Here is a 20940-nt window from a genome sequence, read left to right as displayed (position 1 = left end):
TTTGTGTTCAATATAGGAGTATAGTTTTTGATATTTCCAGGAAGAGGACTGTTCACATGCCTAAGAAGTTGCAGTGCTGGTTCCCCAATTCCCATTTTGATCAATGCTTGGTGCCAAGCAATGTTTCCAAAGGGAAACTCATATGCATAACAAAATAGCTCAGTGGTGCAGAACACAACCCTGTTCAATCAACAAAGTTGAAAGCTCATATTCACATCCTGATTACGTAGAAAAACAGTGTGTTCTCTTCTCCCACACTCTCCTCCCAAAAATCCATGTTGAAAACTTACAAAACTATAACTAACAAGCTGCCTTCTACTATGGTAGAATAGAAAATTCAGTACAAAACCTCCCATTCTGCTTCCAAGCTATACATTAAATTTAGATCTCTTTTTCAGTTTAGGTTGTGATAAGTCAGTGATGATGCTCAGGTTGTTAAGTTTCATCCTCTCTTCTTCCATCTTTCAGAACTCTGCATTTAGGAAACTGAAAGACCTAAGGACTGAGCATGAAAAAGAAGTGAATGCAATATGATTTCTAGCAGTTTATATGGTCCAAGTTATGACTAAAATACTTACTAGAAAAACTTTGAATTTTGCATTAAAAAGAAGAGGGGGGGAAGTGCAGTACATTTCTTTGCCCTGGTATGAAGAAACACAAAGGTTTGGGATTTAACTGACTGTAATCCACCACTAACTGCAGATGATCCTTTTTCTTTCTTACAACAGTAGTCTAGTTAAAATGCCTGCCATGTGTTGATGATATAGAAATATGCTGTGAGATGAATCCCTTTTGCATTCCAGTGAATGTCCCTTTTTAAAATGTGTGTTGAATTTCTGTGTATAGGAACCAGGGAATCTGACTTTAAAGCACAGTTTTACCACATTTGCTATAGTCATAGCACTTCCAAGCCTTAAACAGGATGATTCAGACTATTTCTTTTTTTCAGCTGTTCTTTGAATTAAGTGAACAGCAATATTAATCCTGTGCTTCCGAGACTGCTGGTGCAGCACTTTGTGCACTTCCTCAGACTTGCTCACAGCAATCCCTCTGATGGAGCCCTGGAATTGTTTTAACAGCAGACTGCAGTGTGACTTAAGATGTCTTTTTGGAAGAGGGTTGTATTTTTTCATCTCTAAACAGTTAGTTTCTAAACTGGGATTCCATTCCAGTGGAGTGGTCTTTTGGGATCTTTCATACACAGTGGGGAATCCTAAAGGGGACAAACATTGAGCAGCTGAAAATAAGATGGAAACTTTCCAAATGAATCCAACAAAAATAAGATGGCAAGCGCCTGCATTCAATTCCTGAAGCAATATTTTCAGTGAAAATATGATTTTCTGCTTCTGAATGTGTTTCTCTCCATGCAAAAATTATGAAGCCAGACCTCAGTTTTCACTCATGCAAAGAACTCCTTGAAGACATAATTCCAGAAATATTTAGGGCTCTGCTTACATAAGTAAGACCTATTTGTATATGGTTTTTTTGTATTAAGAAAAATTTTAAAACTTAAGGACCAGAATGTTAATTAAGTTGTAGCTTTTCTTTGTTAGTATTTTAATGTTTGATTTCATGAAAAGAAAGCAAAATTGATATTGCAAAATTAATGTTGACTGCAACACGTTAAAATTTCAGCTTTCTTTGATTTTTTTAAGTGCCAAGAGAAAGAAAAATGAGGCTTTATAAAATTATTTATTATCTTTGTTGGCTTCATGTAATATGCAAACAAAAGAACAGGTCTTTACCCTGCACAGCTTATAAGCTGAAAAGTACATGGAGAAAACCAAACAGCTGGAAAGTCCCCAGAGAGAAGAAAATGTTAGGAAAGGGCTTGACAGAAATTAATTCATAATTTTAAAATTTTGCTTGTTTGGATTCTGTGGGAGAGTCAGAAAGCAAGTTTTTGATGGATTTGACTTGGTTAGCTATTCCACATACAGAATGTAGCAGAACTATAATTTTAAAATAAGAGGATCTGTGGGATGTTCTTCTTCTATGTCAGTTTTCAACAGTGAATATAGGTTGTCTGATAAATAGATCCACCTCAGTAGGCCCAAACCTAAAACCTGTACAGAAGTATGTCCTTTATAGTGTTTGTTCTTGACCCTATTTTATACTCTTTCATCTTGACCTCTTGGTGTTTTTCTGTTTCCAATCAGGTATCTAAGCGGCTGTACAGTATGGGCTGTTATGAAATCTCTCTGGGAGATACAATTGGTGTGGGGACACCTGGAAGTATGAAAAAAATGCTGGAAGCTGTTATGAAAGAAATTCCTTTGAGTGCTCTTGCTGTTCACTGTCATGACACGTATGGCCAGGCGTTAGCCAATATCCTCACAGCCATGCAGGTGACTTGGTTTTTCCTTTATAATATACAATAATAGTATTCTTATTTTAATTCAGTGTGCAATTTTAAAAAATCCTGCCATTAAAGAAATCATTAGAAGAGCAAAAAGGCATTCACTAAACTTTAGGAAAGTATTCTTCACACATCAAATTGTCTACTGGTATTATTGCTGTTGCTTTTACCAGGAAATGTCAAAATTTATATATTAATTACCTTCAATTCCATACAAAATCACTTAGAAACAGTTATGATTATTACATTTCATTGACATTAGATGAAGGAGGGACATTAAATAATTCTTTTCTGATATCTCAGATTCAGTTTTCTTAGGAACATCTGTATGTTTGTTTTCTACTAAACTAAAATTACTACTTTGTGGATGTGTCTAAAAGTAAAATGGAATCATGCATAATTACATCTTGATTTCAGATGGATGAATATAAAATATTAGCAGTTATGTACATAGAATAGTCTGGATAATTTTATCACTATTCACATGCCTTCATTATACTTTTTTGTTTATCGGTTATGTCTTCCAAGTAAGATTAGCAACAACTTTATATCTTATTTAATTGGCTTTCAAATCTGTGCCTAAATTATCAGAATTAATTTCCATAAGAGATTCAGAATAGGACACAATGCAGAAAACAGACTGCAAGTTCTAATGTAGTTTTTGTCAAGATACAGTCTTGAGGAATATCTTAAAGTGCCTATGCTTTGCTAAGGAGAACTACTTTTACTAAGCGTTACAGAGTCATTAGCTATTTACAAATTGTGGGCCTTTATTGTTCTATTTTATACTTAATGATGTCTTTTGTTTCCATGCAATTCAGGCAGTCATTTTGAAGGTCAAAGTTTCCTTTTTCTGACTTGTTATTTTGGCAGAGCTCATATTATGTTGTTTAGCTACAATTATGTTAACAGTGGTAGTGGTATATGGCACAAGAAGGAACAAGGAAAGTTCCAACATGGGAATCCACAGGTATTTGACTAAATAGGGAATGACAAAATCTGGTAAGAAAGGTTCTAACTTTTACTCAAAGCATTCGCTATTCACCCTTACTCACTTTTACTGTTACAAATGTGTGTGTATGTACCATGGGATAAATAAATTACTAATTTCACAGTTAGCTTCAGTTGCAGATGCAATAGCTAGAAGCATGCAAACCCCTGAGCATGGGAGGAGTTGGCCATAAAAATACTTGAAGCATTGTTTTTCAAATCCTTCCTGTAAATAATTGCTGTCATGGTGCCTACTAAACACTGAACAATGGCTATGCTTTGTTAACTCCAGCATTTGTTGCAAATGCTTCTTGTCTCATGTTTACCTCTTGTAATCTTTTTATTTAGTTCTTAAACCAACTGTGCAAGAGCTAAAGGAAAAAAAAAATCTCTTAGGTACCTAATGTGCTGTTTAGAATAATTAACGTGCAAATTCTAGAGAGCAAAAGACTTAAAAAGAAATTCCTGTGCAACCTTCTCATATTTCTGGGAAGGCAAGGGTGCCTGAGACCCACCAGAAAACTTCCCTCTGTTGTCAAGGTCTCCTAAAGTGCATGTCTAAAGGTGCAGTGGTTTTGGCTCAGCTGAGCTTGTCATAGGGTTTGCCAAAAGCCCTGATGAAGCAGGCATTACACAGCCTCTCTGAATGGCTTTGTGCAAGCAGCTCCTTGTCTCACGTAGAAGAAGGTCCCCAGGCTTTTGGATCCTCAAACGGATCCTGCACCTCACAGTGTCCTCTCTTGGGTCAGAAACCCAAGGCAGCTAGCAGGGAGTTGCAACTCCTTCTAAAGCAATGCTCCTGCTAAAACAGGGACTCCTAAATTGCAGGTTGGCTGTGTGGTGAAGTGCTAAAGCTGGTGAGTCAGAGCGCCCAGGTCACTTCTAGTCCCTGTCAGCCTTGCCTGTGCTTTTCTTTCTGCCAAAGATACAGGAATGGCAGAGCACTGGAATAAAACCCCTTGTCTTTAACTCAGCTGCAGTTTCCTGAACCAAACTCTACTCAGACACAATTCCTTTCCCTTCCCCATTTATGGGTCTGCGTGACCGACACAATATTTCAGCAAGAGTGAAATGTGTTTGGGGGGTCGTAGAAATAATAGGCTATAGTTATTGTTTGAAAACCAGTTTAAAGAACATTCAGCAGACAAATTACACTCTTCCTAAGACATTGCTGAACAACCCCAGGCTGAGTACTGTTGCACTGTATATTGTATTTCCTAAGAATTAATGAATGACAGCTGGAAAGCCACAAATCACTCTGCACTAATTCAGGCATTGCTTCGATGGGAGATCTCCTAGGAGTGGAAAGAGTTGCTGGTAATTCAGTAAGTGATTTTTTATACAGATCACATTGTTTCATGCAGGATTATACTACCCAGAATATTTTCTTTCGTTTGGGGCTGATCCAAAGTCATCTAGAACTGACAGGCCGTATCTGTATAAGAAATTAGGAGGGCAGTAGTCTTGCAATTTTAGTATTCAGTTTTATATGTGTTGTTTTAAGAAAAGGATAGGTAGTGAAAGATGGGAGAAAGATTAGCCAACTTTTAAAGCATAAGTAATTTTTTGAATTGCTGAAGCAAATAATACAGATAGAAAGGAAATTCACTTCATTTTATGAAAATAATATATGTAAAAATGTGAGGAACATGAAGTGATGCTTCAAAAGAAACCAGTAAACATTTAAAGTAGAAACATGGCTGGCTCTTGGTTACACAGCTTAATATAAAACTACCAGAGTATAGAATTTACTTAAAAGACAATTCAGAAGATGGGAAATGATTTGGAGATCTAGTGAGATGTTATGGTACTTTGAGTAAAATTACATGTGTGCATTAGATAATGTACAAACACATAGTGTAATAGAAAGTAAAATATTTATAGGAAAATGTTACAGACCTCCAAGGAAGGGTAAAAAGATGGGTCAGGAAACTTCTTTCTGGAGAGGCCCTGCTAAGGTAGACCTTACCTTATCTAAGGAGATTTGAGCTTCATTGACAATTGACTTCTGTTGTGTGTACAGAAGTGGAAAGGGGTGTGGAAAGGAAAGTGTTTAATGGAAATGTTAAAGAACTCTTTTCCTGGAAAACTTGTGTGGTTGCCAGAAATAGATTTGTGTGTCTTTATAACATATATTCAAACAAGAAAAAAGAGTATGCTAAGAGGAAAAGAGGATATTTGTCTGGCTGTGGTACCTGAATAAAGGAAACAACCACATGATTGTCCCATAGACTTTTATCAAATACAAATTGCTGTCCTGATTCATTAAAATGAACTGATCTGTACACTATGAGGATCAAATTCTAACTTAAAGAAAACAATTATAAAACCCTAATGACTTACAAAAACCAAGGACTTTTACCACCTTGTGTAATCATGTTCACCCTGTTTAACACAGAGAAAGGAATGAGATTGATTAGATGCCAAATGAAACTTCATTTTATACATTCTGTCTTTTTCCAGAAAACAGGAATTTTTTATATAAAATACCCACTTTAGTACCAAAACCAGAATGTATCAAGCTTTTAATTAAACTTTCAAGGTTCAGACTGCAAAATCCAGATTTGAGGTTTTTATTGCAAACATAATATGCCTTCTTTTTGAGAGCTTACAATATTTAATAACATTTTATTAATTTCTTTAAGATCCTTGAATTTTAAAGATGAAGTGAAAGTAAATCCAAATAAAAATGGCTGGCTGCTGACCTTTTCCCTGCATCACTTAACTAAATTGATTCTAGTCTCTTGGTGTATGCTGGAGACCCTAACTAAACTGCATATTTTTGTGCATCCAGTTTATTTCTGTAGTAAAATCTAGGTTTACTCAAAGGCACTCAGGATTGGCCTGGCCGTTTTAACTGCCAGAAACAGGAGAGGAATCTGAGTGCAGGTGCTGAAGTTCATGGTTTATTAATTTACAAGGATCATTTTTACAGGAATAGAGCTTGCAACAGCCAGCAGCATGTAATGGTAGAGCCTAAGTTAAGCAGCTAAAACAACTCCTATGTTTAAAATTCCCTCCTCCATGATTTACATGAACTTCCATGCAAAACATTAGATGAGATGAATTTTCCACCCAAAACCATCTCCTGTATGTAGCTGTCCATCTTATCCTTTTTTATTTTTAATACAGGATTTGGTTTTTATAGCTGTTGAGCTTGCTTGAAGTCACAAGCTGTCATGGCCCCCTTCAGGTGCAGGTTAGAGGCCAGCTTGCTGCTGAGATCTCTTGTCCAGGAGCTGCTGGCTGCTAAGGGTCCTCAGTGCAGGCTCTCTCTCCATCCTGCCCAGCAGGCAATGGCTTTAAACCTGAAGCTCTGGTGCTTGGCCCTTGCCTGAGCTACTCTGCAGCAGCATTGCAATTGCACTTGTGCCATCTGGTACCTCCCTGATCCTCCTTCTCATCCTCACCTGCTGGCTTGACTTACTGGCTTACCCCCAGACCTGGCTGATCTTGTCTGATCCTGGTTATTGTGTCCAGAGCTGATTCCCGTCTTGAATCTCTGACTCAGTTTCATGGCTTTGTTTTTCTGGTGATGTTGCTGCCACTGCCTGCCTGGCTGTGGCTCTGGACTCCTTGCTTGCCTCCTTCTATGGAGTTGTCTGTCCTTGCTGCTTTTCAAGACAGTCAAGTGTTTAGAGAAGGGACTGGCAACCAATAACTTGAGCTTTAAGGATGGCTTTTAATGGCAGGTGGTGCTGAGTGGGTGCTGAGAATTGGCAGGTCTCATGCTTTAATCTTGGAGCTCAGCTGGAGACTTTGTCTTGCAGAGGCAAGGTATTCCTACTCAGTTAAATTCAGAAAGCATTTCCTAGTGTCTGGGTGTACACAAAGCCCTAACAGTTCTCCTCTTGCAGGTCTGTTGGTAAAAAAACAGACTCAAGAAAGCCTGAGAAATTTGTGTTGGTGTCTGACAGCACTTAAACATCTCTCTCAGGTGCCAGATTATGTTTGCTGACATTTTCCTCTTGAGTTTTCAGATCTGCATTTCTGTGACTGACATAAGAGAATTTACCTGTAATGCCCATAGTGATGAATTTCCAAATAAATACATCATATGTAAGAACACTTCTGTGCTAGAACATTCACTGAACATTTGTATCCTGCAGTCAATTCTTTCACCTTGGATTTGTCTGACATATTTTAGTAGGTACCTACAAGGATGCAGGCTCATCCTAACTTATCCCAATGAATGAGTAGTAGTTACAGCTAGAAGCCAAGTTAGATAGCTGAATAGAATAGAGGAGTGATACAATAAAATAATGGTAAAATGGCATGAAAATATGGATAGAAGTGGTGGAAGGCTGAATGAGAAAAAGGCAAATACATGTGTATAGTTATTCCAGATAAATTGCTTCAGGGTTTCTGTTGGTTATTCATTATGTTTTTACTGAATTCTACATACAAATGTGTATACAGTCACCAGTTAATCTCTTGATTTAAAAAAAAGCAACAGGATAATTTTTTCAAATACAGTTTTATGCAACTATGTTGTAAACAGTTATAAGCACAATACCTTTAATTTAGTTTTCATGAGTTTTATGTACTGATCAAGAAAGAAATTTAAAAAACAATACCTTATCATTCTTTATTTGTAAGATAGATAAGTAACTGTGAAAAAGTGTGAATCCCAGCATGTACTCATTGTGCTAGGAATTCCTCCTGTAACAGTAAATATGCAATTTTTAGCTGAGGAAGCTGGTCCAGCCAGATTTGTCTGTTGCGACACACATCAAAAAATACTGGTTTAGGGGAGTTCTGTAGTAGCTGACAAAATGAGCTTGTATTGACCTGCCAAAATTCTTGCTTCAATAGTGCATTAAATGATACTAGCATTTTGGGGATTTTTTTCAGCAGTGTGCTGCGGCACTCACTACCTGGCAAGTAAATTCTTTATATCTGAACTAAATTTTAACAGAGCAAAAAATAATCATGACAGTTCAGTTAAAATTTCAACACTGTCTTACAGGCTGTTTTTCTAAGCTAATAGAGAGATACTGTGTGGAATTAAGGAGGTACAGGAGACAGGAGCCATAACATGCATCTTGGTTTGTCCTTTCCTAATTTGACATGTCACTGTACTCATGGCTTTTTCTTACTTTTTATTATTTTATTTTAAAACAGAAGTAAGACTTCTCTCTTTTACTTTGTGAAGTGCTAGGAACAAAACAGAGGAAGATCATCAGACAAGTACAGATAGTTTTTGTGAAGAATTAAAACACACTTCGTTTTTGAAATTAAAATTTAAAAACAGAATAGATTTCAACTTTTCTGTAGAATGTACTTTTTAGATTTAAAAAGCTAAAGTATATGAGTGAGCAAATGATCAAAATACTTATGTGCCTAATCAAATTATCTGAACCCTGTAACCTTCGACTTCTTTTGTCCTGCACAACCTGGCACTCTGAAGACATTATGAAACAGAATGTGAGCATAGGAGACACTTGCCATATAGAAGAATGCACATATTTGGGGATATTGAAAAAAAATTCAATATGCTTGCATTCCTATTTTGAGGAAACCATAGAGATGGAAAGGCTTCAGCAGAACTCACAAGTTTGCTTTCCTCTGCTGCTTACAAATATAGGCCAGGAAACTGCAGAAGACTTAACAGAGATCTCCAGAAACTAATTTCAAGGTTCAGATAGGAAAAAATTACCAAAAAAATCATCTTGACTGAGGGTAGCTGTACAGAATTCAGGAAGGGCTGGTCATGCTTCAGTATTTTGCTGGAATTCTTTGAGGCAATGCCTGCCAAAGAAGACAAAGGATGTACAATGGCCATCGCATGCTTTGATTTTTTAGAAAACAATTTGCAGTTTTCTGGAGTGGAAGTTCATATTAAGGTGTAGAGGCATGTAATAAGTGGAAATTTGGCTAAAGCGCAGGAAACAAATGGAATTATGAAACAGAACTTCTTTAAGCTGGAAAGCACCCATCAGCAGAGTTGTGGATATATTGGCTTGTGCATCCTAGGTTTTCCTGCTTAAATGAATAATTTGCAATACTGTAATGCTCATGTTAAGGGTAATTGTTCTAACTTGTAGCAATTAATTTTTTTCAAATTTTAGATTTGAATTGTGAGAAACAGGATAGCTAGCCCAATTTGTAAATGGAAATATGTGTAATATTCTAAAACATGCAAAAGAAAATGTTTGAGATCAAACATAAGAGAATGGGAATAAACTGAGACATGCCTGTTTATTTAAGGGTATTCCCAGATTTCTACTTTTGGATTTTTCTAAGAATTAAAATATCCAGGGCACTCACTGGGTATTTTCTGGGTTTGAAAATATAAACATTACTTTTGAATTGTTAGCAAACTAGGCAAAATATTGTCAGTAAAATAAAACTCCTTAGAAAACATCAATTTGCCTTTTTGTTTCTGTTTTCTTTTATTCCCCCTTCCCTGTGGAAATGACATAGTACTTAGCTAAAGCTAGCAATTAAAAAAAGCAGATGTTGGAGACAAAGAAGTACATGATATTGGGAAGGCATGTGAGTAGAGTTGTTTGAGATTGAAAGCTAACAAGTCAGGTGAATAATACTCTATTTGAAAGCAAATAACTTAGGGGGAAAATGGCAGGTGAATTATGCAAAAGTAGCAGGCTGAAGAAAATATTCATTTTCTGCCTCTGAAGAAAACTTAAAAAGAGGGTGTCTACTTTAAGAAAGTAGGAAAAAACCTTGCATTCAATCAAATGATATTGCTACTGTGAGCAGTCAGCTAGTTACTATTGTAAATGAAAAAACATACTGCACAAATGGATAAATCAGACCTACATATGGGAAGAAAATGAAAACATAGGCATTCATGCTCAAAATCTGGCAGATGTTTTCCAGTATTTTGTCTTTTCTTTTTTTTTTTTTTTTTTTTTTTTTTTTTTGTACTGGTTTTATGTTTTTGCCTTTAATAATAGCAAAAAGCAAAATAGGGAATTAAGCAAATGTGCAGGCATCATCACTCCTGCTCTTTTCTCAGATCAGTACAAAAGAATTAAAGAATTAGCAGCCCTAGTTTTAATCTTCTCTTAGATCAGTACAAAAGAATTAGTGACTGCCTTTTTGTTGCTTTCTGCTGCTTTTTGCAGAATGTGCACAGTGTGCAATTTCTGAGAGAACTTTTGACCCCTATCCTTATGCTTCAGAAAAACTTGATAGTCTGAGAGTCCACAAATATATTAATTCTTACTATTATTATAACTGTTACAGTATAATTGGGGAAAAACCTAAATGGTAGACTTTGTTTCAAGGTTCTTATTGTTTGAATATTTTAAGATAGGAAGGGGAATATATTTGTTATTGTGTATTGAAATAGCTGTGAGAGTTCCTGAGTTAGAATTGTTTACATGCATATACCAATAGGTAACCTATTGGTTTTGTGGGTTTTGTTTTTTATTTGAAATGAAACTTAGCTAACTATAAAGGATTACTGAATTATAGAAATGCACATTGTTTAGCTGCTTGTAAAATGCTGTAATATTGGATTTCAGAAGCTTTCAGACCTAGTTACTGAACCAACAAACCTCAAGTCTAAGTCTGTTACAGGATACTAAGAGAAGAGGGCCTTCATCATATATAGATTATTCTCATCTTCAAATTAATCACTAGGGCTGACTTGCAACAGTAGACATGACTTTCCTTTGGCTTACAGTCAAACCTCAGCTGTCCTCTAAAGTATTTTTAAACATTTGATTTTTACATGCAAATCTATGCATCTTTATTTATACCGCTGCAAATTCATACCTATCACTCTATGTCTAAATGGAATATTAATGGAAAATTATTGCAGTAACTATACAAATAAAATTTGAAGTGGTTTTATCTTTCTGTCTTAAAAGCAAAGATAATTTCTATACAAATAGTATTGAAGCTGTGTATTTATTAAAAAAAAAATAATTTGGCCCAAATATTCTTTTTCTGTGCTTGTGTCCTCCTTGTACATTTCTTTTTCTTGGAATGCTGTTTTATTGTATCCTGCCTAATCATGTCTTAAGTGCTTTAATTTCTGAGTTCTCCATCCTGTAAATGTCATTCATCTGCACATTTCATTCTGCAGTGTCAGTGGTACATTCCTATTTAAGCCTCATGATCATTTTCATTAAATCTAGAACCATTAAAGCCATACTGATTTAGTTGATCAGTACCTAAAATATATTTCTAATATTGCTTTCATTACTGTGCATCTTTGTCCTCTTGTGAACACACTTTTTTCTATGCAAAAGTAAGCAGATTCAGAGAATTTACTTTAAATGGTTCTCTGGTCTTCATCAGATTCTGTTCTGCTGCATCTTTAGTTGTCATATGTGGAAATATAGTCTGAAAAAGAGAAAGGAACTAGTAATTATAAGATACTACTATGAATAAGATTATAAGAAGCTTGCAAGTAGAGCTTGCAAACAAGGCTCACACAAAATTGCATAGAATATAATTTAGGTACAAAATTAGCAGATTACAGTTGCTTTTTAGGATAATACTCCACACGGTGTCTAAGTCCCCTTCACTTTGCTGCCCTTTGTAATTCCTTTTTTCCATTCTTGGCCTCTTTGAGTGCTTAAGCAGAGTAAATATCCTGCTGGCAGCTCCCTGGCAAGAGGAAAGAATGATGTGAACAGATACCGTGCTCCTGCATTCACCTAACCCGAATGTTTTCCCTCCTACTTAGGTTAATTTTTTTCTCTCTTTCACTGTTTTCCTAGTCATTGTTTGATAGGTTTAAGTCCACATAGCCAGAGCAACAGTCTCTTTACAGAGCCCCTTTTATCATCCCAGCAGCGTCTTGTTTAACTTGACTATTTAAATGGCTAAAAGTCAGCATCATCCAGTTCTGAAGTGGATTGGGCAGCAATCCAGCTCTTTTTGTCAGAGACAGACATTCATTTTTTTGGACTAGAAACAAATTACTTCCAAATGCTGGAAATGTAAGAAGGCTTACAAAAAAAAAAAAAAAAGGGTTTCAGGTGTTTATAGAACAAATTAGTATAAAATAGTTTTCAAAATGCTAAGCCACATTTAAAATAAATATTTAGTACTTTTAGAAGCTGTGAAAATACAGCACTAAAAACCTGAAATCACTGATCCTTAGCATGCATAAGAAGTATGGTGAGGGCACACTGGTGTCACATTCCCCATGCATATTTCTGTTGTGCCTTGGATTGCATGCATAAAAGGTAGTGTTTTGGGGTGGTTTTTGCATGATTGATAGGGACTGCTGTGGTTTTAATGAGATGACTGCCTGTAGCAATCAGAAATTGAACTGATAACTATTTTACAACAGTGTTTGAATCAATTCCTAAAAATGAAAGCTTTGATTATCTAGATGACTGGAAAATAAAGAATTTTCATTGGTCTGAAGATTGTTTCTTGTGCCTTATTCAGTATTACATAAGCACTCTCTCATCCACAGAAAGACAAGCTAGTTCTCTGCAATTGTTACTTTTCCCTTTTAGTTTTATGGTGTCCTGTTTGTCTCTCCCACACTTTGCAACTTCCACAACAAATGAAATGGGATTTCCACAAATACAAACCTACACAACTGGCTCATCTCAGAACCCATCCTTGCAGGCCCATCCCATTCTCCCTTCTCAGCACCCCTGCCACAACCTGCATTTCTTCCTCAGTTGCCATCTCATCAGCTGCCATGGTAATTTGAGAGGTGAGGTTGTTTGTCTCTGTAGGGTTTGCATTCCTGCAGGTGCTGTGTCACTCCTTTAGAGGGTTGCCATGCTCAGCACATCCTGGCCTCTCTGGCTCTGTGGCCAATTGCTATGTAAAGCTTGCATCCCAAAAACCAAAAATCCAGGCTGGCAGCTATGGATGGTCCCTAAAGGGTGCTAGTTGCCAGACTGTGACAGGAAAATTGCCTGGTGGAGCTCTGTCTGCCCAAGGACTATGCAAGAGTTACCCACAGTGGACAGTTGAATTCCATTCCTAATGCCATTCAGGTTTTTGGCCACAAAAGAGCACAACTGCCTGTGCAATAGCCACACAAAAGAGAGGTTTTTGCTGTCATTCCCAGTAGCATTTGTGGCATTCCACAAATGGCATTCCATAATGACATTTGAGGATGTCTCTGGAGATGAGATTTCAGAAGTTTTGGTCAGCTCTGAGTGTGCTGTTGATGTCTCTGGGGATTTCAGCTTATATGCTGGACCTTTAGCTTATATGCTAAAAAGGTATGTGGAGCACTGACAGAAATAAAATACAATACTTCAACATAATTTAAAAAATAATTGTGAAAGAAAATTTTCAAAAGTTTGGTCAAGATGCAATTAAGTACCTTTAAAACTTTTTTTTCAGAATTTAATTCCTCATTTAATTAGCATTCTTTTTTGAAAATAAATTATTTCTATAAGTGCTGCTTGACTTTTTAGAAGTTCTCCCTATAATCATATGGAACTTAAATCTGTACACATCTAGAAGATAAATGGCTTTTAGACATGTTTATTTTTCTACTTGGTGGGAATTACTCCCTCTCCCTTTTTACCCAAAAGTAGTTTTTCTTAAAGTTTAATAGCAACTGTAAAAAAAGACAGAATCACTACAATGCTTCCCTCTTGGAAATGATTGTTTTCATGACCTTTCATTATTTGTGAGTGTGTGCATTCTAGTTTTTGCTGGAAAAAGAGGACATTGCATGGAACCTGAATTTTGAGACCTAAGCAAGGGTCAGAGGAGTTTGCCATGGCTGGAACAGACTTGGGGAATGACAAATCCCAGGGTCTCAAGCAGGGAAGTGTTGTGTTTACAGGATGATGCTTCCTTCCTTTTTGGGCAGCTCTACAGACAGCTGTGCTGAGGGGGTGGAACTAAACCTCTGGCCATTCTTGAATATTTACAGCTCCTCAGAAGGAATTTTGTTATCATCTAGAAAACAATGAGGGAGGGAGAGTTATTTCCTATTTTGAGATGTATCAAGTGGCTTTAAACAAGATCTTAGGATGTTTTCTAAGGTAAAAATAACTGCAGAAAATCTGTTGATAACTGTGGCCAGAAGGCTGGAGTTCTGAACTCACTCCAAATGAGTGTTGGGTGGATCTTTGTAGCTTGGGAGTACAAATGAGCATTTGCATAAGTGAAATAAGTTGAAGATGACTCTTCAGCTAAGACAGAAACCAAAGCTGATGTAGTACCTAAAGTATGACAATCATTTTTTTCATTCTGTGCTGTGCAGAAGCAAGGCAGAAACAGTCTCTTGAGTCAAATAATTTGTCACTTATCTTTTTTTACTTTTGAAATATTGCACTATGAATTTAAACAGTCAGGCATTCAGAAATAAAAACATTTTTTAAATTTTTAAACATAAATGAATGGTAGTGTTATGCAATCCAGCTTGCATGTTTGCCTGTTTACTTTTTTGTTCTTTGTTGCTTAATGCAAATGATATGTGGTAAGATTGCCAGAGGCAGATGCTGTGATTTGCTTAACAGAGTTCATTCAAATGCATAAAGTAAACTCTTATAGAAAGATTTTTTTCTCTAATGTTCATAGCAGTTAAATTTTGCTTGCACTAAGAACTGCAACAGTAGGAAATAATTTTAACTTGATGGAGTATTTTTCCTCTAAAGAATAAGCCAAGTAAACAAAATAGAAGTAGATTTAGCAGAGCAATATAATATGCATCTATAGTAAAATATAAGGTGCTAAGTTGAATGGCTTTTTAAACAAAAGAAGTGTTCTGGCTGTACTGCTGGCAGACACATTGAATAGACAATTAAAGATGTCTTTTTATAAAAAGGAACTTCCATCAGAAAAAGAGAAAATTTTCAAGGCCTTTTTTACATTTCATGGCTCCCCACCTTAGTGCCACCAATTAATTAATTCATGTATTTGAAGGGGAGGCAGTGTAACATGCTAAGGTGCTGTAATGTGATGAACATTATAAAGTTGATCCAATTATAATAGAACAGTAGATGAAAAGAAACTATCACACTACGAAGTTTCTTGCATTATAATGAAAATTGTGATGAAAATTTTATTTGAAATAAAAATTCTCTCTGCCTAGAGTGGACCAAAACTGCCCTATTTGATTGCATCTTCTTTGTCCATGTTGCTGTAATTATTGTTACTGGAATGATTCCCATCCTGGAATTCTATTCAAGACACTGTCTTTTTTGCACAAAATATAAAGTGCTACTTCCTTGAAATTATACAGATGAATGACTAAAACATATATTCCGTAGCTCTTAAAGGGAGATTGTTCCTTGGTTCTGAATTTTGCAGTAGATTTTCTAACAAGACCTAAGTGGTCACATTTGTTAAGTACATTTGTCTGAGTCTTGAATAAAATAAGGATGTGCACAGCCATTTGCAAGTTCACAGGCTATTTGGCAAGAATGAATTTTAGGAAAAAAATGCCAATATAAGTTTTTTTTCCTTGTTTTAAAAAAATTAAGCGAATAATCAAATTGCAAACAAACAGAAATATCTGGTACTTTACTATACAATCATGTTTACTGCAATATTGCCATGATTTTTGCTTAGCTAGTTGGGAAACTGGTCTTTAGTTACTCCAGAGAATGAGGTGCACAAGAATGAATACATTTGGTTTTGGGTTTTGTTTTATGGCATTTGATGGAGTTGTTTACTCCATTTGATGGAGTTTTTACTCTTGCAATGATTTTCAAAACACAAATTGCAGTGAAGAAGAAAAAAAAAGAAGCAGGATAGCTGCTGTAAATATTTTGTAAAATGTCCATCTGAAGCTCCTCAACCTCTGGTAATTAGAAGCCATGCTGTGGAGATTGACAGGGTAAATTACCAGTTAATGTTTACACAACAAAACATATGCCCAGTACAATATCCTCCACTGATGTTACTGAAACCAGAGTCCGGAAATGTACAGTGGAAACAAGACGTGGTACTTTTCTTGTGCCAACATAAACAGCAATTACAGCACAGTGTGAGAGAAGTCATAAGAAATACTACTGCATATCAGTAGTTCAACAAAGTCAGCACTTTTGTGTAATTGCAGGGGAAAAGGGCTGAAAAACATTACAGATCTCAGCAAGAAATGGGCCCTTTATACTTTTAAACGGATCCTTGATAAAACAATGCCGGGGTCATGAGAAGGCTACTCTGCCAATTTTGCTTCACTGTGGGATCCATTGACATCTGGCTGAGCTGCGGAAGCTGGAAAACTTCTTTAATATTCTCTTGACACTAAAGTGGACATGTGGAAAACATTCTAATCTGTTAATCTTTGGTGCTCCTGAAGAAAAAGGACATTTGGCTTTATACTTTGTGATGATAAATATTGTCTCTAGTCTAGCTGTAAATAAGTTAAAAGCATTTGAATGGAGGATGCAGTTCTTATTTTCCATATATGGGAGAAGATGGATGTGCACCTGTGCAATCCAGAAGATGTAAAGAATGCCAGGAGTTTTTACTAAGGTTAGTTTACCATACATCTTGGAAATCCACCTTTCTTTATACTGAGTGTGGTTTGTCAATGAATTGGTGAGCAGAGTCTCTGAACCTCCATACATCCTACATGCTAAAGTAGAATAAAGTATTGTTTCACTCAGAGGATTCTGAAAATAGAATTAAAGAGATTTGAAATAGTAGTTAAGTCTGAATAAAAAGTGCAGGTTTTATTTAACAGCATTAACTATACCAATTATTTGTGGTTGAATCTAATATGGAGTAATAGTGAACGATGGAGATACATATGTGTTCAGCTTGAGTAGGATGCACAATTGTTAATTTCTGTTGTGAGATTTATCTCCAGAAATTCTCTTGCATTAGAAAATAACTGCTATAAAAATATATTATGTATTCCTAGTACAAAGCATTTATTATGCATTAATACAAAATGCAAAACATACAATGGATTATGTGAAGACCAAACTAGGATTCAAAATTCTACAAATCCTTGTAGTACATTCTAAAATAATAAGAAAAATTGTAACAATGCAGGAAGGCTTAGGCTGAAGTGAAGTCAGATGACCTTTTAAATGCTGGCATTTTTGTCCTTTAGATACCCTGATGCTGATATATGATAGTGGTACTGTGGAATGAAAATAGTTCTGCTCTGCTTTCCCTGTGTTTTTATAAATTCTGTCATTGCTGCAAATTTATTTTAAAACAAGAGATGTTTTCTGTCATCAATCTATTTTTTTTGCTCACATTGGTACAAGGTAGTGTCCACTGCCACTGAGTGCATAATGCTGCAACTGTTCTGGTTATAAGAAGTGAGAGAAATTACGCCTCAGGAGCAATTTGGTCACTCAGCTTAAGGTGAAGAGTGGCTCAACACAAGTTGGTCTTCAGTAACTAGAAGGTTTGGGACTTGGCAGAAGCTAGCAAGGACAAAAAAACAAGATAGAAAGAATTTGTAGTTTCTTTCTAAGGTACAGACACAGTAAGAGGGATACATATGATAGATTAACTTCATTATATGCTCCCTGAATGTAGGAAAAAAGGGGCCTTTTAAAATGCTGTCATGCTTGGGTCATGCCCAAGCTTGCTGCCATGCTTCATTGATAGATTCACATGTTCCACTTTTGCCACGTTTACTTCAAATAGTAGACCTTTCAAATCAGTGCCTTTTCCTGATTCTTCATAGCAGTCCTCTGCCCTTTTCAGTATTGTGGCTCACAGAGAAGTGCACTGCCTGCAGCCTGCATCTCAAACATTGATTTTTACCTGTTCTGTCCTTCATTCAATCCATTCTCAGCTGATGCCCCATATTATGATAATTCAGCCATTTTATTTTAGTGGATATGTGTCTACTCAGCTTATCCTCAGTAAGCCACTCATGGAAGTAAGTGGATATTTTTTTTCTTTATTCCTTGGACCATAGCAGTCAGCAGCTCCAAGCATTCTTTGTCCAGTTCCAGTTAAATTTTCCTCCCCCAAAGCTACCCTCAGTAACTTTACCATGGAGTTAAGCAATCATTTATCTCCCTTGTCCATTCAAAGCCCTCTGTTTGTTTTCCAGTTTATTTTTATTCATTTGTACATGTAGCATATGAGAAACACCTTGTTGGTATGTGATGATGTAGGGCACAGGAAACCTGGCACAGCTTTTGCATCTCGGGACTGGACAGTTCCATCCCAGCCTCCCCCAAAGCTCCCCTTTGCATTTTCTGTCTAGTTTCCCCTTTTCCTTCAGATCCCAAGATTATTATCTTCTCTTCCCGACCTATTTCATTGGTCTCCTGACTGTGTTCAAACTTTTTTTTCTATAGAAAAAATATCTTGTGTTTATAGATCAGGTTATTTCATGACATAGTAAGCAGATAAATTGTTAAACTATCACAGGTTTGCTTGAGAGCAGCAACTTCTGCTGAAGAGCATCCTGAGCAGTAGCTGCTTGCTTTGAGTCAGCAGCAGCATCTGGCAATGCCCTGGCTTGCCTGGGGAGGGAAGGAAGGGAGACTGGAAAGTCACTTACTGTTTTGATGATGATTGCATCTTCATGGGTTCCAACAAGATCTTGGCGTGCCTCCTGCTCCCCCTGCAGCTTTGTGATCCTTAGCAAGGGACAGCTGGATTTGAGCACAGCCCCACATGGATTTGAGCACAGCCCCAGCAAACCCCAGTGTTTTTAAATATAAGAATGCACATATTCCTAAAAGGAGCACAATCAGCCTGCATGGGCGATAAAATAATGATTTGTGAACACCTGCTTCATTAATTGTGTTATGGCATAGGATTTTTAGTAGCATTCTGAAATCTCAAAACCAGTCTCACGTTGAATGGAATTGATTCCCCCTAAACATCCATGAATGTTTTCTGAAGAACTAGATTTGTAACACAGACCTCACTGCTCTGGCTTTTGTGCAGGTGATGCATTGTCAGTCAGGGACACAGATATTTCAACTCAGGCTCAGAGAAATTGCTTCGCAATTCTTTGTTGAGGTTAAGAAAAAAAAAAATCATGGTCAGCTGCTGCTCCCTTGACCCTTGGGCGTTTTAACTCCCAGACTGGCCAGTTCCTGACAATAGGGTGGTAAATAAGGTGGAACTTCCCTGAGCTTGTAACTAAGTCCAAACTGGGATCTCTTAAGATCAGTATCCCTTCTGTGCCAAACTTGAGACTGCAAAGCTACAAAAACATCTCCAAGAAATTCATGTAAAACTTATTGAATATGAATGTAACAGAGTGGTTTTCTTCCCCAAAACTTGTTCCCGGAAGTGGCCAAGCCCATTTTTCACTGAAACTTTCAAAACAATCCAGTCTGAGGCAGAGACAAGGTATGGAAAATATAAGTTCCAGCAGTTAAAGGCTGACAAAGTAATAAACAACTGAAAGTGGGGCCTTATGACGGAAAGTGTTAGGGAACTTTAACTCTAGATGTCATTGCCAGCTTTGCTTATAATAAATGTGTCAGTAGCAATATGAAAAGATGTGTACAATGAGTTAAAGGAATGCAGTATTAACCTATTTTATGTGGCACGTCTGCCCACAAATTGCTTGCATCTCAATATGTTTTGGAAGAAAAGGATTTCTTTCCCCTCGATGAATGTATTAATTTTCAAACAACGGAAACTGGGAAATTAGATATTTTAATGTTACAGTGACACCCTGTGGTCAGTAGGGATGGTGTTAAGTCAAAAGCAGTTTTGTGATGTTTCTTAGCAGTTTTTTAACCTTGGCAAAAGCAGAGAAGCAGGAAGGAAATGCAGATAACTTTCACAGATTTCCAGAGAGGTGTTATCCCATTTTATTGCCTTATACATAGAAAATTATGATTTTAATTTCTTGAATACCAAAATAATATTTATTTGCATACATTTATTATATTGAAATACAGGAGAATGGCAAGCTTTGGTTTCAAACCACTTGACAGTGTGAATTAGGGAAGGGTCTTTGTAGCCACTGAACCTTACAAAGCATTGCTGGCATAGTCATTTCTGTGTCTGGCTAATTCTGTGTTGCTCTGCAGGAGAGGGTGTTTCTGCCAGTGACATGCCATGTCGTGGTGGGCAGCAGACTGATGCCAGAGAGACACAGTGATATGGCAGAGGCCACCATTCCAAGAGTGCCAGCTCGGCACTGACTGTGCTGCAGGATTAAATGGCTTTAGTCCTGTACTGCCTTTTGTGTGGGCAGCCTTTGGCCTGACATATCTTACTTCTGCCTGCTGCCTTCCTTGAGCAAAAACTGAACTAATGCAGCCACTCTTTGCAGAATCTACATGCTCCTATCTTTAAGGCACTGAGCTTCACAGCACTGTGGCCCCTTGACTTTGTGGCACAAATCTTCTCCTCTTTAATGCATACCTTGTATCCTTGCATAATATCAATACCTTGATATTATGCTTTCAAAATCTCATCTATTAGAAGAAGCCAAATTTATGAAAGACCTGATTTATAGCTTCTGATTTATACCACATACTTTCCTGGAGTTACTGATGCTGACCTTGCCATTTTTAAGAGAGAAACAAAGTCAAACTTCTGCCAGACAAACCAGGTTTAAACATCAGTAAGGAAGGAGACTGACTGTCCCAACAAGAAGTTATGGGCAGCTAGTAAAGCAAACTGAGAAACATGAAGCATTTATTATTCACTGGCAATAATGGTTTCCTGTTAAAATTGGCTGTTTGACAAAGGTGATGAATTTAATTCCTTGCTTTCTCATTGGG

The 20940-nt window shown here is 36.8% G+C and overlaps 1 protein-coding gene across 4 annotated transcripts in view; it reads left to right on the top strand.

The window, feature by feature from the left end:
* The window catches only part of HMGCLL1 (3-hydroxy-3-methylglutaryl-CoA lyase like 1), a 76948-nt gene that overhangs the window by 44603 nt on the left and 11405 nt on the right, over nt 1-20940 (top strand). For all 4 annotated transcript variants that reach the window (XM_074538227.1, XM_074538229.1, XM_074538228.1 and 1 more), the window contains one exon: nt 2160-2348. In XM_074538227.1, coding sequence (XP_074394328.1) covers nt 2160-2348 — 189 coding nt within the window. The remainder of the gene's footprint in view (nt 1-2159; nt 2349-20940) is intronic.

This window comes from Zonotrichia albicollis, chromosome 3 (assembly GCF_047830755.1).
Source record: "Zonotrichia albicollis isolate bZonAlb1 chromosome 3, bZonAlb1.hap1, whole genome shotgun sequence".
Taxonomy (NCBI): Eukaryota; Metazoa; Chordata; class Aves; order Passeriformes; family Passerellidae; genus Zonotrichia; species Zonotrichia albicollis.
This window is presented reverse-complemented; position numbering and strand designations above follow the sequence as displayed.